This window comes from Paroedura picta, chromosome 11 (genome assembly GCF_049243985.1).
Source record: "Paroedura picta isolate Pp20150507F chromosome 11, Ppicta_v3.0, whole genome shotgun sequence".
Classification (NCBI taxonomy): Eukaryota; Metazoa; Chordata; class Lepidosauria; order Squamata; family Gekkonidae; genus Paroedura; species Paroedura picta.
Genome location: NC_135379.1, coordinates 2114745 through 2132914, shown reverse-complemented (window position 1 = coordinate 2132914; position 18170 = coordinate 2114745). Strand labels below are relative to the sequence as shown.

The 18170-nt window shown below is 49.2% G+C and overlaps 2 protein-coding genes across 21 annotated transcripts in view; one reads left to right on the top strand and one right to left on the bottom strand.

Annotated features, from left to right (window-relative positions):
• Window positions 1-32: 32 nt before the first annotated feature.
• On the top strand, window positions 33-11195 carry JMJD4 (jumonji domain containing 4). Of its 4 annotated transcripts, none has more exons than XM_077304063.1 (7): window positions 33-184; window positions 2325-2918; window positions 4309-4474; window positions 6869-6994; window positions 7505-7772; window positions 8528-8674; window positions 9055-11195. In XM_077304063.1, exons 2-7 carry the CDS (start codon window positions 2654-2656, stop codon window positions 9364-9366), a joined length of 1284 nt encoding a protein of 427 aa, XP_077160178.1. In that variant the 5' UTR covers window positions 33-184; window positions 2325-2653; the 3' UTR covers window positions 9367-11195. The 4 variants fall into 4 exon arrangements, with proteins under 4 accessions (XP_077160178.1, XP_077160180.1, XP_077160181.1 ...); XM_077304065.1 differs by lacking the exon at window positions 33-184 and adding an exon at window positions 676-788; XM_077304066.1 differs by lacking the exon at window positions 33-184 and adding an exon at window positions 850-1561.
• Window positions 11196-11667: 472 nt separating this feature from the next.
• ALS2CL (ALS2 C-terminal like) overlaps window positions 11668-18170 on the bottom strand; it is a 45596-nt gene continuing 39093 nt past the window's right edge. For all 17 annotated transcript variants that reach the window (XM_077303330.1, XM_077303329.1, XM_077303335.1 and 14 more), the window contains exons 22-26: window positions 17966-18008; window positions 17161-17222; window positions 15961-16110; window positions 14513-14609; window positions 11668-13850 (exon numbers count right to left, since the gene is read on the bottom strand). In XM_077303330.1, the coding sequence (XP_077159445.1) occupies window positions 13782-13850; window positions 14513-14609; window positions 15961-16110; window positions 17161-17222; window positions 17966-18008 (421 nt within the window). In that variant the 3' untranslated portion in view covers window positions 11668-13781. The remainder of the gene's footprint in view (window positions 13851-14512; window positions 14610-15960; window positions 16111-17160; window positions 17223-17965; window positions 18009-18170) is intronic.

Sequence of the window (18170 nt, the reverse complement as noted above, 5' to 3'; positions counted from 1 at the left end):
CCCATTGGCTCTTTCCCCCTCCTCCCTCTCCGCCGTCCCAACCGCCCCTAGGCGAACGCGCGCTCGCTCATTCACTGGCTCGCGCCGGGCAAGTCGACAGCGCATGCGTGGACAGTGAGACGCGCCCTCGGAGAGATTGAGCCGCTGCGGGGAAAGCGAGCCGGCCTTGGATGGGGAGGCCGAGGTGAGTGTGCGCATGCGCAGTTGCCTGCGGGGTGGGGGGGAGGGGGGTCCTGTGGTAATTGGGTGGGAGGTGGGTGCTCAGGACAGGGAAAGGGTGCTCGTATGGGCGACTGTGGAGGGCAGGGCCAAAAAGAAAAGGGGGGGGGTAATTCCAGTGGGGCAGAATTGGGCGGGGGGGGGTCGGGTGGTTATTTAATATGAAGGGGAGGGGGGAGACCCGGGGGGGGACCAAAAAAAGGGGAGAGACAAACAGACCCTGAAGAAGGCGCTTTTTCAATGGGGTGTCCCTGCCTGCCAGGGGCCAGCAAGGGCCTTGGCCAGATGCCCCAGTGAGCCCCCAACCCTCCTCAAACAGACCCCCCCTGCAAAGTGGGGAGTGGGAGGGGGCTGGGGGGGGCAGGAGGAAGGCTCTGTCTGGACTTTTGGGGTGGTTTTGTTTTTGAAGATAGCTGGCATTTTATTTTGGCAAAAGCTGCCAAGAAGAGACACTTGGGGAGGGGGGGGGGAGTGTAATGCACTGGTTGCGTCCAGCCCAAGCCCAGTTGGAGTTATTCTGACAAATTTAGTCATGCACGGGAATGTATTATACCTGCTTATTATATACAGTAAGTGTAAGCGGGACCTGAATCACTGGTTAAGGTCCCTGCTCTCCTTTGGAGGATGCTCCGCCAGGTTGAAAAGGCCCTGGCCCTGGTTAACGCCAGTTTCACCTCCTTTTGGCCAGGGATCCTGAACAGATTTTGGTCTGAGGATCTTAACATTCTCTGGGGAAAATAAGCAAAAAATGTAGTCCCGTAAGTATGCTGGTCCCAGACCATTTGGTAGCTGTCGATTCTGAGCCAGAATCCACTGGCACTGTAAAGACTAATAACATTTTGGCAGGGGAGGAACTTCCATGAATCAAAGTTCACTTTTTCAGATGATGGGGGGGGGGTCCTTAGAGAGGCAGAGGCTTGACTGAGATCACCCAGTAACACCCTTGGTGGGAGAGCCTGGTGTATTCCTCAACCTGCCCCCGCAATTTGGATTGTGGTCTTGGCCTTGTCCCCAAGCACTCTGGTTTAAAATATTTTTAAAGACCATGTATCTCCTCTAGCTGCTGTTAGTATAGCTCTTTAACCTTTTCTCTGTTTAGTTGTGTTTTGAAGTATTTTCACTGCAAGGTGCCTTGAGAGCTAAAGATTAGCTCGGAGTGTGGGATGTAAATAATAGCTCCAACAGGGGAAATGTTGCTGCCAGGTTTAATACAAACATTTAAGTAAGAGACTTCCAGCTATTCGTTGGGTCCCAAATGGAAGAATTCTGAGCAAACTCAGCCTGTAACGGTGTCGGCTTACTAACAAAAGGCTGTGTGTAGCGGGGTGGAATTAACATTCAGGTGGGGCTAGTTGTTTCGGCATACTCTCTGAAGTTGTTCTGCTGTTTTCCACAACGCTAGACTTCATAAGATGTCTGCTAATAGTGCACAAAGCATCGTTTGATTGATAGTTTGGGGCTGCCGTCTTTAAAATATGTAGCACAGGCAACTGCCGTGGGGTGGGAGAACGATCTGGGTCAGACTCATCTGGGTCTTTCTCATTTAAGATGGGAGGTAAGTTGCTGACCCAGCCTTTGCCCCCTTTTGGCCAGTGAGAGCGTCTCTGTGTCTATAGTGCATTAATTTTTCATACCTTTTCCCCTTCAGAGAGCTGCATCATGGATGCATAACTTATGCAATGTAGCCTAATGCCGTTGACATTCATAGGAGTAAAAATCACCTTGGTGAAGGATTTGGTCAGACTAGGGGCAGTAAACCTCTGAAGCTCAGTGCCAAGATGCAGCATCAAGGGTCAAGGGCTGTTGTTGACTCTCCAGAGGAACTGGTTGGCTGCTGTGTAAGACAGGATGCTGGACTAAATGAAACTGTGGCCTGATCCAGCAGGGCTCTTCTTATTTTCTTCTGAGGGGGAAGGCCTTGGCCTCTGTGCCCTCTTTCTGGCCTGCCAAAGGAAGTTGTTTGCCACTGTGTGAGACAGGATGCTGGACTAGATGGCCACTGCTCTGATCCAGTGGATCAGAGATAGAATCATAGAATAATGGATCATTATGGACAAATTTGGGAGGCAATTTTTGAAATGAGCGTATCACTGTTTTGTTTCTAGACATCTGCCTGAAGCTCTGCCCACTTACTGCTCTCTACGAGATGCCAAAGAGAGGCATGGAAGCAAAATAGTACCGTTGTGTGTGCTTTAGCGCTGGAAATTTAGCATTCTTTAAAACCAAAAGCTGCCAACAGCATCAGTAGCCATATACAGTACAAGCCAAATGGGAAGAGTTTCTAGCAAAACTTGGAACTGGACTCTTTTACGTGACACCCTCTGCCTTGCCTCCACCTGTTTTTTCAGCCTAACTGCCCGGCTTTCTTTTTAGTCTGGTGTAGCCTCGCCCAACTGCCACCTGTTAAGCTGGGTGTCAGACTCTTGTCGCCTGAATGGACAGGGACACATTTGCCTGCGCCACTAAGTTTTTCCGCGATTACAGCAGCCCCCCTCGGGGGGCAAGCTCTCAGCCTCACGACCATGTTGACTACATCGAAAAGCCAGAAACATTCACGTATGCAGACTTTTTCAAGGATTACTTGATCCCCAACGATCCCTGTGTCTTCTCAGCTAAGTTCACAGAGGGCTGGGGCAGCCGGAGGAAGTGGGTGACCCCGGACGGGAAGCCAAACTTTGAGTACCTGCTGCGGACATTCGGTAAGTCGGCTTTAAATTGCAATTGCTCGATGGTATTGGTCGGTTTCTATTACAGTGTGGCGTTTTGATGTGACTTCGGCTTTGACACACAGTGCCGTTTGTGGTCACCCACCTCAATCAGCAATCGATGGCTTTGCTTTTCCTTTTTTTTTTGTAGCTGAGACATGCCAGCTGCCATCATGTCAGGACTAAATCAATGAATGAAAATATTGTAGTGGGCCTGTAATCAGTAATTGACAGATTTATTCTGGATGATCTGGAAGCTTTCTCTTGTGTAGGCCTCCACATTCAGTGGCAGTCAACCTCTGAATCCCACTGCCAGGAGGCAACATATGAGAGAAGCCTCTGTGCCTTGTTGGCCCTGCAGAGGAACTGGCTGGCCCCTGGGGGAGACGGGAGGCTGGACTGGAGGGACCTTCCCTGGCCTGACCCAGCAGGGCTCTTCTGAAACTCCTTTTGGGCCAGGTGAAACTCAAACCTGTGGCTTCCTCATTCCTACATCAGGTTTTTAGCCAGCCGTTGCTCCATTTCTGGGACAAATGATTTTTAAAAGATTAAAAGGTTTTTAAACTCTGCTTTTCTATACTGTGAAGCAGCTTACAGTCACACTCCCTTTCTTTCCCCACAACAGGCACTTCGTGAGACAGGTGGGGCTGAGAGAACAGGGAAGAGCCCAAGGGCCCCCAGCAAGTTTCCTATGAAGGACTGGGGAATTCAAGCCCGGCTCTCCAGATTAGAGTCTGCCACTCTTAACCATGACCCCATGCTGGAAAAAGGCCTTCTGATGAAAGGCTGCAGATTGTCTTATCTCCTTTTCATTTTGATAACAAGCAGGCATAAAAGAGACATCTCTAAATTTAAGGAAGGCTTATTGGAGCATTTGTTTCTTTGGAGACACACGAATGAGGGAAGCAAGCTAAGGGCTGTGCTATCCTGTAATCATAACTTTTCACAGTCAAGACACAGGACAGAGGTCTGGTTCAAATATCTTTCTGGTCTGTTTGGAGAGGGTCCCAGATTCAATCTCTGGCATCTCTGGTTTAAAGAGTGAGGTCGCAGGTGCTGTGAAAGGCGTCTGCCTGCAGACCCCGGAGAATGGCTGCCAATCTGTGTAGACGATACTGACCTAAGTTCTGATTCAGTAGAAGGCAGCTTCATGTGCTCCAGGCTTCTTCTGCCAGTCAGTCTGTGTTTCCCAGCATTCCCTGGACCAGGAAACAGTTGAAGGAAGTTCCTTCCATTGGCCTTGTTGTGCAGTCAATCGCTTACCGCTGCCTTGGAGGTGACAGCCCCTCTTGACAGATTGGAGGTCCCCAGGGCTCCTTTTATCGATGACCCCAATATGGCTCAAGTTATTCTCCCCAATGGGCTCAAAGCGTTTATGTTTCAGGGGAGGCTGTAGTACCCGTTGCCAACTGTGATGTCAAGGAGTACAATTCTAACCCAAAGGAACACCTCAAACTCAAGGAGTACATAAGCTATTGGAGAGAACACATTAAAAAAAATTACCGCTCACCCCGAGGGTGCCTTTACCTCAAGGACTGGCACCTGCACAGGTAAGCCTTAGAACTCCTCAGCATGCTGTCACAAAGTTTTGGAATGCCGCCGCACTGCGCCCCCGACATTCCCTTGCCGAAATGGTCCAGCTTTCGGAAGCATTCTTAATTAGTAGCTGGCTGTGTAGAATGGTAGCCACGCCTAAGGATGCAACTGCATGGTCAGGGATCCCAATTGCATATAGGTTTTGGCTTGGTTTGCAGTTTGTCCAAGACCTTTGCCTGGTATTAATGGTTTCTTCCTATACTGAATGCATCCCCTCTCCTCCCACGTTTGCACGCCATTGGGTTATGCAAGAGTTACCCATAAGAGAAGACATTTTTCTTCTCTGACATCTTGTATTCATCTTCATTTATTTATGTTTGCATCGTTGCGTTATGGCTGACATTTGGGATTCTGGAACAGAGAAATGTGGGTGGAGAAGACCATCAAAACTAGGTAATGGAGAACACGGAGATCTTGTGGATTTCCTGGATGATTGCAATAAACATAGTGGGTAGGACTTGTGCTCCTCTCTGTTTCTGTAGCATGGCAAGGTGAAGCAGGATTTTTTTTAAAATCAATCCTAGAGTCTTAGAAGCCGTCTGTTATAACCTTCAGGGTTTAGCTTTGGAGATCAGGCCTGTTCAGGGTGGCATGACCCCAGGGAGCCCCTACTCAGTGCAAAGAACATAAACCTTCCAGACTGTCCGAGGGCCCTCTCCCCCGGTGATCGGTTCCCTTGCTGGACTGCTCTCAGGGCTAGGAGGTTTCTCCTGGCAATCAACTGAAACCCGCCCTGTAACTGCTCCAGTCTTTTCCCTCTGCCACGAGCCATGGCTTTTAAGAGCTGGAGACGTCCATGGTACTGAAAATGGGTCCTGAAGCCCTAGTACCAGCAAGGCCTAAGCGTGCCGTACACAAGGAGTGCCTGGGCGGCAGCATCATAAATGAATAAATTCTCTGCCCTTTTACCGATAAATGTGCTGTCCTCAAACCTGCCATGCAGAATTAACTGCAAGTTAGCGAACGAAGCTGTAGAAGACTGGGGCTGATTCCCGTATTACGATTTCCCCATTCGGCATCAGGTTCCATGATGCTGATAGTCAGGGGGGTCCATAGTCTTGAAAAAATAAACATTTCCTATGCTCTATATAGAAAGCCATCCGACTTAGTGCAACAAAATGTTGAACTAAAGTATTTGATTTAGGCGGGGGGGGTGTTTCAAGGGTTGTTTAAATGGTATTCAGATCAATTCGACATTTTTTTTTATTGGACTAATACTTTGAAAACAGGATCAGGTGGGTCGCCATGTTGGTCTGAAGCAGCAGAACAGAGTTGGAGTCCAGGGCACCTTTTAGACCAGGGGTAGTCAAACTGCGGCCCTCCAGATGTCCATGGACTACAATTCCCAGGAGCCCCTGCCAGCGTTTGCTGGCAAGGGCTCCTGGGAATTGTAGTCCATGGACATCTGGAGGGCCGCAGTTTGACTACCCCTGTTTTAGACCAACCAAGTTTTATTCAAGGTATAAGCTTTCATGTGGGTAACCACTACTTTTACTCCTCTTTTTTCTGAAGAGGTGTGTGTGCACACAGAAGCTTATACTTTGAATAAAACTTTGTTGGTCTTAGAAGAGCCGGGTTCTTATATCCTGCTTTTCTTTATCCAAAGAACTCTCAAAGTGACTTACAAACACTTTCCCCTTCCTCTCCCCACAAGAGACACCCTGTGAGAACTGAGAGAATAGTTCTAAGAGAACTGTGACTAGCGCAAGGTCACCCAGCTGGCTGCATGCAGAGAAGGAGTGGGGACTCAAACTCAGTTCTCCAGATTAGAGTCTGCCTCTCCTTAAGCACTTGACCATGCTTAAAGGTACCACTGGACCCCAACGCTGAAAGCAGTATGGCATGCCCTTCCTTTACATTATATAAATGGGGGGGGGGGGGTGAATTGAAGACACTAGAAACGGACTTTCTAATTTTAATACACTCACAGAACTGTGCCTGATGTGGTCGTCCACCCATCTGTTTCAGCAGAATTTAAGCCCGGTCCACAGAGGTCAGCGGGACACTTCGCAACTCAAATTACTCGCTAATTCTGTAGCAAATTGATGACGGCAGGACCTTTTCCACCATGCAAGAGGAGACAGAAAAATTTTAGATTTGGTTTGGATTCGACCTGCATAGCCAACCCAGGTGTATTCATAACCTGTTTCCCCCCCCAAAAAATATTAGATTATTGTATGTGTTGGTGACTTGAAGGTCCTCTGTGTTTTCACATATCACCCCCCCCCCCCAAAATGATGTATTTGGAACCAAAGTGCCAACTGTCAGTCCCTTTCCTGCTGAAGTCGAAATTATAAGCGGGTCTCCACTCAGATGTTCCTTATTCCTTTCCTGAAACTCTCTCCAAGGGCTTTCCCAGAACAAGATGTTTACACCATCCCAATCTACTTCTCTTCTGACTGGCTGAATGAATACTGGGACGCCATAAAAGTGGACGACTATCGCTTTGTCTACATGGGACCGAAGGGCTCATGGTAAAGCCAGCGGGATGCTTCTGTGTGTTTTCTCTGGACCAAGTCCTTGTGCCAGAGTAAGAGAGGGGCTGTGGGCCATAACTGCAAATGGACAGGCCTGGGGAAGAAGGTAGCAGGCCAGACCTGGCACTGACTGCCCTCACTTAAATGCTAGTCATTTAACTCGTCAGTTATTTGTTATATATACAGCAAGTGTCATGTAGCCAGGAAATCCAAGGATTGTCCGGAAATCAGGCAAGGGATGTTTGGAAGTGGTCTGCCATGGCCTGCTTCTGCCTAGTGTTCCTTGGAGGAACTGCCACCCATATCCTTGGAGGTCTCCCATCCCAATACTAGCCAGGATCAGCCCTCCTTAGCTTCTGAGACCTGACGGAATCAGGCTTGCCTTGGCTATGCAGGGCAGGGCCTCTGTGAGAACACAAGGGGGTGCCCCCCCAGCCCCTTTTTATAAACCAGCCTCTGATTATGCTATGCCAGAGCCTTTCCCCAATCTTCTGATTCCCCCCACAGGACTCCCTTTCATGCAGACGTCTTCCGCTCCTATAGCTGGTCAGCCAATATCTGTGGGAGAAAGAAATGGCTGATCTATCCCCCGGGGCAAGAGGAGAACCTTCGAGACCGCCATGGCCACTTGCCCTTTGACATCACGGCACCCGAGCTGAAGAAGAGCAATGCTTACCCCCGCTACGCCCAGAGCACTGCTCCTGTGGAGATCATTCAGGAAGCGGGAGAGATTGTCTTCATCCCCAGCGGGTGGCACCATCAGGTTTACAATCTGGTAAGGCGTTTCCGCGAGCACGTATCGTCCTTTGAGTATTGCTCCAGTGCATGGATATGCTGGAGGAAGCTTTGGACTTGGGTGCAAAGATGCGAAAGGGAAAGAATCATAGCTCTTTGGCAAAGCCCATGTTTGGTTGCAGAAGGTCCTGAGTTCAGCTGCCGTCCTCCATGTAAAAGAATTCGGACTGGATAATCTTAATCTGGAGCAGGACCTGTTGTTCCCCAGCACTTAGTGTTCTCTTGACTCATTCCATCTGTGCTGAAGGCAAGCAGGGAGGAAGGGTGCTCGAAGGAGCAGGAAGTGTCCAGTTGAGCCAACCAGGATGCAGGAGGACCTAAATTGAATGTACTAACTGCACACCTCCCCCGAGGCCCCCCGTAGGCTATTCTGCCTTTGTGGTTACATCACACACACCCTCGTGTATAAGTAGGAGCACGGGGGTATGCCCCCTGGGTGGCTAAGTGGCCAGCAAGCTCACTTTTTGATATTTTAGAAGCAACTTTATCCATTTTTGATTTCATGCTAGGAGAGTGATTGTTTGGATGTGGAGTAATGAGATACACCAGAGTGTTGAGTCTTAAGCTGCAGCCACCGTGCCAGAGGAAAATGTTTCTGCCACTGGATCTAGCCCAGCCCTGGGAATCCACCTGTATAAGTCAGCAGGAGACCACCAGTCTCTTCTGCCCTCCCTCCCTCCCTCCTCCTGGCTAGGGTAAGACAAGCACATTTGGCCTTCCCGCTGGCTTTTGCAGGAGGATACCATCTCCATCAACCACAACTGGGTGAACGGATGCAACGTGGGCACCATGTGGAGCTTCCTCCAAGACGAACTCGCTGCCGTCCAACGGGAGATCCGAGAGTGGAGAGAGACCATGGAAGACTGGCACCTGCAGTGTCAGGTAAAGCAGCCATCTGGCCGTCTGCGGAGGGGGAACCGCACTGGTCTCCCTCAGCCCGAATCGCAACCCTTCGTGGCATCCGTGGCGCCAGAAAGGTTTTGTTGTGATCCAGAGCATGCTTGGTCAGAGGCAGGGACTGTGATGCTCCAACCAAGTGGGCTAAGGGTTGCAAATGCTGCTGCCACAGTAGCCGTGTGAGTCTTTGTAGCTCCGCAGGATAATCCGTGAAAGCAAGCATGGAAAACCCATTGGCTGTTTCTCTCCATCACTACACCATGCTGGCTCTCAGTTGTAAGAAGCCTAGAATTGAATGGCCCCTATTCCATTCAGTGTAGGAACTGATGCTCGTGACCTCTGACCTTTTCCTCTCCTCTCCGCAGGTGCTGATGAAGTCCTACACCGGCATAGACTACAAGGAGTTCTACAATTTCCTGAAGGTCATCGCAGAGAACCGGATTTTCGTCCTCGAGAACCACCATTCCGAGGAAGACGCCTCGAAGCATTCCTACCGTGCCGCCATCTCCGGGCTGGGCATGCTCCACGCCGTCTTCGACCTGAAACGGACTGCCAAGGTGTTGACGTCTTTGAACGCCAACGAGGATTTCAAGAAACTGAACCCCGAGTCCCTGGCCCCGCCGCCTCACGCTCTCCTCCACCGCCTGAAGGCAGCGATCGATACAGCCCTCCTCTAGTCCCTCTTTTTTATCTCAACCAGTTGCAGGAATCGCTGTTCTTGCAACCTGGGTGCATGCTGGTTATGTTGACCTCCCCATTTAGAAGCCTTAAAGCACAGTGGATTTCCAGGGCAAGCGGGGAGCACGGACACAGCAGGACAAGGAAATTAAACGTGTGGGGAAGCTGGTCCTGACTGGGAAGGGACACCCCCCAAGTAGGCATGGGATGTGATCTATTGGTTCATTGCAAAGGACCTATGTGTGGGATGGATTCTCTGTATCAAGCCTTCTCCATTTTGGGGCAAGTGAGAGGAAACTGAGGCTAGAGTTGCCTGTTCATAGAAGTTTCCCCATTACCCTCTAGAGGTAGTAGACGACTTGTTTCATGCACTTGGTGGACTGTGGGTCCCCTTCTTCACTCCTAACGCTTAATACAGGGGTGCGTATTTAATGAGTGGTGGGATTATGCTTTGTAATAGGAAGTCTCGGGCCATCTGCTAAAAGAAAGGCCCTTTGGGGGGCAGGTGACTCGTGAGGAAAGGATAGCTGGTGGTCGACAGTCGGCTGTTCATAGGATTTCTCCACGTAGGGAGTACGTCTGGTAGACCCTCCCCCCCTTCACTTTTTGAAGTCCTCAGGACAATGGAAGCTGATCCATCTTCTCCCCCATCCTCCGTGGCTGCTGAAATTTTTGTGCCCACCCCCCTTCCTACAGGAAAGCTGTGCCAGTTATCACCTGTAGATACTGGACCCTAGAGGCTTTCTTGAACCACTTGGACATTTTCAGTTACTGCCTAAATAGATGCCTAGGAACACAGTGTGAAAGGAAAAATAGAAGGATAGGAGCTTATATCAGTGCCTCAACCTGTAGCACAATTACCTACCTGGACTTCAGGGAAGCAAATCCCCCCTTTCTGGACTTGTATCTTGGCGGCCTAAGCAGTTCTGCGCTGAGGACAGGCTGACCTTCCGTGCTCCCTTGGCTTTCTCTTTCTTCTCACCCATGCATTTCTGAACTGCTTCTCTGCCCTTGTTCAGTCTTGGAACAAAGTAGGATGGCCAAACAGCAACAGGAGCCAGCAAGTGTCCCTTTTTTCCCACACCTGTTATTTTGTCAACTGCTGTTTTTCTTTTCTGCATGTGATTTTCTCCCTCCTCCTAGTGGTGGCTTCCGTGTTTCACAGGTGCTTCCCTATTCTCGTAGATAAGCCGGAGAAGCACCGGTGAAAGATGGAAGTCACCACTAGAGGGAGCAAAACACATTCAGGAAACTGCCATAGTGTGGCCACACAACTGAATGTAACAATGGAATAGCAGATGGGAAACCCTGCTTTTGGGGGGTGGCGATTCTCCATTCAGCATAGTCCTACAAAGAGAGAGTCTTTAACCGAAGGCCAAAAAGACCCCTGAAGGCCTTTGACTGTATTATGAGAAATGCGCGTTTCTCTGGAATATAAGGTAAGGAACTAAGAGAAGATGAAGTGGATCGGAAGGCTAACTTTGCAGCAGGCGTGAAGTCTTTGGGGGTGGGACGGGGCGGTTCAGATAGGCCTGCCCATTATTCTGGTTACTGAGCACAATTATGTGTGGTCTTGTATGTGAGGAAGGAGTCTAGGGAGTGGGGCGCTGCCCTTCTAGATGTCAGCAGAGGCTTCTAACTGGGGACTTGCAGGATAGGACTCACCCTCCACTAGAGCCTCTTAGAGTTTCCACTCAAACCACCTAGTTTTGGGGGAAGGGGGGCGTCCTTCAAGTACCTAGCTGACTTTTAGCCAAGTGTCAACTGTTCTGCCAAGTTGACTCCAAGACCTTTCTGAAACTGCACATAAAAAATTATTTAAACATCATTGGTTTCATCTGGTTACTTAAAATCATTAGCTCTTTGGATTTCATACTAAAACTGCTACACCATAATGTTAAAGCTGACAGGGAACGTGTCTTGCTGTTTTCCCTTCCCAGCCATGGTGGGATGAGTCAAGGAATGCTACCTCCTCTTCACAAAAATTGACCAGTGGAAGCCTTTATCCTTCTCTACAATGGGTGAAGTAGAAATAAAATTAAAGCAAAAGAACCTCACAAGATCCTTGCTGGATCAGGCCAGGGGTCCATCCAATCCAGCCTCCCATCTCACACAGTGGCTGACCAATTCCTCTGGAGAGGGCAGAGTCGCCAAGGCCTTCCCCTGATCTTGCAAATGCTGGCAGGGGCTCGTGGGAATTGTAGTTCATGGACATCTGGAGGGCCACAGTGACTATCCCTGGTCTACAGGATCTGACTCAGCAGTGGACCACATCACAGGAGCAGCCAAGGGCCCTCTGGTCAACCTCCAAAACAACATAGCAAGATTTATTTCGATAATAAAAAGTCCATTATAACAATCTCACTATTCACATACAGGATTTAAATATTTTTACCCAGTGCATTTAATGCTACAAATGAGGCAGTGATGCAGAATTCTCACCCAGTCTTCACTCATTATAAAAAGACACTTAAAAATGACATCTTTGAGCTTTGATCCCATTTTTGAATAAAATTAGCATTTTCACAACCAGGTTCATCAGAAACCACGAGGCCACAGACCGGGCTCTCACCTGGACAGAGTCCCAAGCCGAGCTTTTTGGCAGTGCATTGTAACATTGCCCAATAAGAACACGGGCAAGCAGTTGATATTAAGTTTCTCAGTTCCCTTACAATTTTCCCCCCACGCCATCAGATTTCAGAGGAATGTTTTGACACACAATTCCGGGTCCGTTCATAATTTTCAAAAGCAGCTCTGAAGGTCAGTCAGTTCAATGCAAAGAACCCGGACCTAAACAGTCCCAGAGCGCTCCAAAATCGACAAAAGTATGACAAGGCAGAGCCCAGCATCACAAATCCATCTCAGGATCAGATCAAGAGGTTTCAGAATGTGTCTGACCATACAGCCTCCTGGAATCTAGCCATACATTGGTGATAGCGCGTGAAGGAACGGGCCCAAATCCTTCTCCCCGAAACACAGCCAGTGGGGCATGCTATGTAATGCTTTCTGATTCCGCCACGCTGTGGATTCACAGGCTGCCACCATCCAAGGAAGATCAATACTATGTCCGTCCTTATATTTAAGGCAAAAGGTACGAAGGGGAAAGCTCGACAGGGACGTGAAACGACATAGGGCTGAACCTTTCGACTGCCCAGGAAAGCTCCCAGCTGCTGCAAGTAGCCAGGAATGAGCCCAGCCTCCTGACTGCTGGCTGTGCTACAGGGACCGTTTGGATAGTCTCCTGCGCCCTCCAGCCTTGAGTGAAGTGGGTTGTGTGGTGCTACCAGCAATTGCAGGGGCTCAGCACACTCCTAGGCCATTTTGACTTCCCAGTCCTCCCACCCCAGTGTGCTTGGTAGAAAGAACGCCTATTGTGTATCATCATTCCCATTACTCGTGTGTCCCCACTGCTTTATTTTGTTAGTGGGCAATTCAATATAACAGTGCTGTACATCCAGCATATCTCCCTGCCCTTCAAATCTGCAAGGAGGTATGCTGGAGATAAAGCAATATAATATCAATTTGGCCACTAGAGAGAGCAGAACACACAAGGAAAAGAAATCTTCCCCCCCCCCTTGAAGCAATAGGGCAGTGGTGGCCAAACTGTGGTACTCCAGATGTCTGTGAACTACAGTTACCATGAGCCCCTGCCAGCATGGCACTAGCAGGGGCACATGGTAATTGTTGTCCTAGGACATCTGGAGAGCCACGGTTTGGTCACCCCTGCAGTAGGGACGCACATGATGAAAATGCAGAGAAGCCCAGTGTTTAAAACTCATAGCCGTTAACAGCTGTCTTGCTAGTCGACGTCGTTTCTTCCCTCCAAGGGCGATAGTAGGCTCACCCATTGGGTGCCAGCGTCAACTAAAACATTGCAACAGAAGGTCAACTGAATTTAGGGGATAGGCATGGTTGGACACACAACCGAGTGACAGCATGCTACAAACTGATATTGTCAGCAAGACCTTCACCTTCCTTCCACCTTCCTTCAGCAGAACTTAACAAGAGAACATCGGGAACTGATGGCCAAGTTGACTCAAATGCAGTTTCTTTGACTAACAAGAGGGGAAAAGACACACTTCTGGTTTGGGAGGCGTTCAGAGATTTCCTGGTAATCCCTACAGAACACAGCATCAACACCCCCCACCCCAGGTCAAGCTCTGGGTATGCCCTCTTTGCACCTGGTAAAGACTCAGAATTCGGAGTCATGCTGAAGACCCCCTTCCACATCCCCTCTGACCTTGGCTGACCCTCAAAAAAAAAATGTTGGCCTTAAACACCAGAACACCAATTCCCATAGGAAACAACAATACAACACAGCAGCTTTGTGAGTTCCTCCTCCTTCCGTCCATCCAAAAGGGAGCTGCATCACAGTGGCTGGTCCGAAGGGGTGAGGATGACTCGTGGGCCAAGTTCAAGAATCCTGCGATGCCTGCCAGTTCTGGTGGTATTGGATTTCTTTCTGGATAAGTGAATAGCAGGACTGGAGAAGAGGAGGAAAAAGAAAGGCCACCCGTGAAGGAAAACTCAGATCTCCTCAGGTGGGTCGCCATATTGAGAAACGTAACCTCCATGGATCTATTTAATCCCCTGCTGAAGTTTTGTTCAAGGCGTAAGCTTTCATGTGCAAACACATCTTTTCAGGTGGTATCTGACAAAGTGTGCATATACACGAAAGCTTATGCATTGAATAAAACTTTGTTGGCCTTCAAGGTGCCCCAGACTCAAACTTTGCAAGACTGAGATTTGTGAAAGATCCCTTAGGCCTTTATAGAATCATAGAGTTGGGGGGGGGGGCATACAGGCCATCTAGTCCAACCCCCTGCTCAGCTTTAGAAGCTGAACTTTCACACAAGAGTGCTGCAAATCAGGATCAGATGACCGTTGGCCTGACCCAGCAGTGCTCTTCTGAGTCTCTTATTAGGGGAAGGCCTTGGCCTCTCTGCCCTGTGGCTGGCCCCTGGGTGAGAAGGGAGGCTGGACTGGAGGGACTCTCCCTAGTCTGACCCAGCATGGTTCTTCTGATGTTTTTATTATGGGACTTTACAAGAAGCACCAAGCTGATCCTTGTTGCATGCTCTATTTGGGTACTCTTGGTCAGATCCAGCGAGATGACTGAAGTTTCCCCTCTGCCCCTGTCCTTACCTCCAGGGCCGTGAGTAGGAAGTCTTGCATCCCTCCTGTGGCTGTTGGATCCATCAGATCTCTGATCAGGTGTAGTTCTGCCCCTAAACGTTGTATCCTGTAAAGATAAAAGGCACTCATCTATCCAAAATGACCATCAAATGTGTTTCTAATGTACTTATTGGGTTTTGTTTGTTTATATTTGAGGCTCGGCAGATTATAAAATCTAAAAAGAACTGCAAAGACTATGCAGCACAGTAAGACAAGAACTGGAAAAGAATGCAAATGGAAACTGTTTAAGGCAAAGCATGCCATAACATCGTAAGAGGGTTACAAAGGGTGGAGACAATGCAGTCAAACACAGGTGTCATATTTTTAAAATACTGCCGTAGAAAACTAACCTATTTCTGGGTGCCACTTCCAGGTGGGGCCTGGGAATCTTCTGGAATTAGTACATCTCCAGACTATGAAGACCAGTCCCCCCTGGAGAAAAGGGCTACTTGGGAGGGGGGACCTTATGGCACTGTGCCCCCACTCCCGAGTCCCCTGTCCTCTCTAACATTCACTCCCAGATGTCCAGGAATTTCCCAGCCTTGATCTGGCAACCCTACCCCAAACCAGCAGCTAGGGGGGTGGTATTGTATGAAAAAATTCCTTCCTTCCTTCCGTCTGTCCATCCATCTCAGTTTGGGTCTCCATGCCTTCTTTCTCATCCAACTGAATACCCTTCCCTGTTTCCCTCCTAGACAGCATCAGTCCTTCTTCCCCCCTCACCGCTCTCTGCTCCCCTCCCTGTCCAGGGCTCTTCCTTCTTTCTCTCATGTGAAAATTCCTCTCCCTTCCTTCATTATACCTTTTTTGGTGTCTCTCTCCATTTCCCTAGGCTGACATTAGCCAGCAGTCTCGACTAGGGTCGCCTAGCAACCCCCAAAATAGCCGCTGCAAATTCACTAACAGCCTTGTGGCATTCGCCTGCAATGGAGGCAGATGTTCCCTCGATGATTTCAGGATGACTTAATCACCCTGTATCCCCCCCCCCCCCAATCTCATATTTCTCTGCAAGCCTGAGGTGGCTCCGGGTTTGCACAAAACGTCCCTTTCTCTGCCCATGGCATCACGGTGCAGGTTTTTGGATCTGCCTTTCAAGGCTATGCTCAGCATTAGGAATCGGTCCTGACCAAGGATCTCTGCTATGCAAAGGCAGGCAGTCCCGCTCCTTAGAAGCTCTCCATGGTGTCACCATCTCCCTTTTCCCACCACCGTGAGATTCCTTACAGTTCTGTGCACTACAACCTCTTTCATTTACTTCAAATCCTACCTCAAAGCCATCTTTTCCACAAGGCCTTGCTAAGATTCAAGAGTGGCACCTGGAGTCTAGGGGATCTTGGAGGTGCCCTTAGAACAAAGATGGCCCAACTGTGGCCCTCCAGATGTCCATGGACCATGATTCCCATTGGAGCGTCTCCTACCTGGCTCGTGTTACAACATACATCAGAAGCGGTAACAAGTCATCCATTGACGGGTTAAACTCCTCCCCCAGCAGCTGAGAGATAGTTTTTGCAATCTCGTTGTACGTGTTTTGGAGGATGTCCAGCTTTTCCCGGGGGTCAACGGTTGTGCTGCAAAGGAGAGGTCAAAAATGCAGCGATCAACCCAAGTAAGGGAGCCATTCGAAATCTCAGGAAAAAAATTGGGGGCGGTTACTCTCAACTAGGGCTGCCAGGTGGTGAGTGGAGATCTCCTGGGATTACAAGCGGTCTTCAGGTGACATAAGTTCCCCTGGGGAAAATGGCTAATCTGGAAAGTGGACTTTATTTTGAGATTCCTCTCCACCCCCTCCCAACCTCCTCAGGCTCCACTGAAATTCCCAACCTAAAGCTGGTACCCCGAATCTCAGGCAAAGACTTGGGTTTCCTTCTGGGTTATATCTCATTGAAATTTCAGCCGTTTCAAGAAGGAGACAAGGTTATTTGTTATCGCCACTATTTCCATATTTCTACTTGAAGTATCCGTCCTTTAAGATGGGTTTGTGGGCAGAGGTGGACAGGCTATATTGCTCTTGTTGGAGATCTCCAAAACTATGTGTCGTTCGATCCTTGGTGGCATTCAAATTTTATTTTATTTCAAACCCGCCCTTCCTCGAAGGCTCAGGGAAGGCTGCATTGGTTAAAAACATAAAATAGATGGTAATGAACGTATGAATCAATGTACAATTAGAAATGTAAAATACCCTACATTTTAAAATCTTGAATTAAACTGACTAATATTGCCTCAGCTGCCTCCCATTCAAAGGAAAAAAGAGGGGGCATGTGGTATAGTCTTCTGGTACATTTTAATTGGGTGAGCTTGGGTAAGGGAAGCCAGTGGAATTGAATATTGTTCCCAAGGCCTCAAGCATAGGCTCTGCAGAACAGCCCTGTGGAACTGTCCAAGGTCCTGCAGGGCTCCGACCTCGATCCTGCTGGGTGATGAAAGAGATGTCACGGGGTTGACGGGTACCACTCTCGGGTTACATGATCCTGCATCCCAGCATCCTCCGGACCAAAACCCAAGCCTGGAGAATGTATGATTCAGGGGGACACTGGGAATCTAATCCCTTCACCACCTGCTCGGTTTTCAAAGGGAAACCAGAAAGTTAACCTCCGAAAGGGCCGCGAATGGAAACTCACATTAAATTCCGTAGACAGTCAGTAGCGGAAAGGAAGCAGTGGTCTTTGACAAGAGACCTTCTCTGAAAACAGAAGGGAGGAAAAAACTGTTAGGTTTCTGCAGTTGGGGGGGGGAGGGAGATCTGAAGGTCCAGGGGCTGCCCATCTCCAGGTGGTGGCTGGAGAGCTCCCGCTTTTACAACTGGAAATCAGTTCCCCTGGAAAATCAGTTCCCCAAAACAGCTGCTTTGGAAGGTGGACTCTGGCATGATATCCCACTTGAAGTCTCCCCTTCCCAAAGTCTCCCCACCTCAGGTCTCACCCCCAAAATCTCCAGGGTACTTCCTAACCCAGATCCCTAGAAGCTCCCCATTTCATGCAAGTCTCCGGAATTCTAGCTAGGATGTGCCAGATGTCTCTTAAAAGCCCCTCCAGAAGAACCGGAATCAGGGATCTCACTGATCTCCAAGCTACAAAACAGCCTTTGTCAACCTTTTGACCATGGAGGAGCCTCTGGAAATTCCTTTAGGCTTCAAGGAGCCCTGGAAGTGGCATTAGCTGGCCATGCCCCCCGGCCACGCCCCCAGAAGTGCCATGTCACCGGAAGTGGGATCCCCACCCAGGTTAACAGACAGCCTCGAGGAGGATGTGAGGGAGAGACAGGAGGTGGTTTAAGGCAGGTAGGAGAGCAGGCTCCACTCCCTCCCAGGTGCTTCATGGACTTCTGGAGAGCCAGTTTGGCCATCACCAACTGGAAATGGCTCAGGCTATTGTATCAAGACTCTCATTCCACGAAAAGTCTTAATCAAAGCTTGAAGGACCTTACCTGGTGCTTGGTCAGTGTAAGATCTTTGAGGGGCCAAAAGTGTCTGTCAGTGAGAGGAAGAAAGAAAATCAATAAATGTTTATTCAAGAAGTTTGTCTCTCAAGGGCTACTGGCCATGGTAGATGAGGGGAACCTCCACATTCAGAGGCACTAATCCTCTGCATCCCAGAGCCAGGAGGCAACATTAGGGGAAGGCCTCAGCCTG

Bases quoted from the DNA above. Each gene is read 5' to 3' on its own strand.
- JMJD4 (XM_077304063.1), top strand. From the start codon at position 2,654: ATGGACAGGGACACATTTGCCTGCGCCACTAAGTTTTTCCGCGATTAC. The intron at 4,475-6,868 runs GTAAGCCTTAGA...ACTCTCTCCAAG, and splicing joins AAGGACTGGCACCTGCACAG to GGCTTTCCCAGAACAAGATG. The intron at 6,995-7,504 runs GTAAAGCCAGCG...TTCCCCCCACAG, and splicing joins ATGGGACCGAAGGGCTCATG to GACTCCCTTTCATGCAGACG.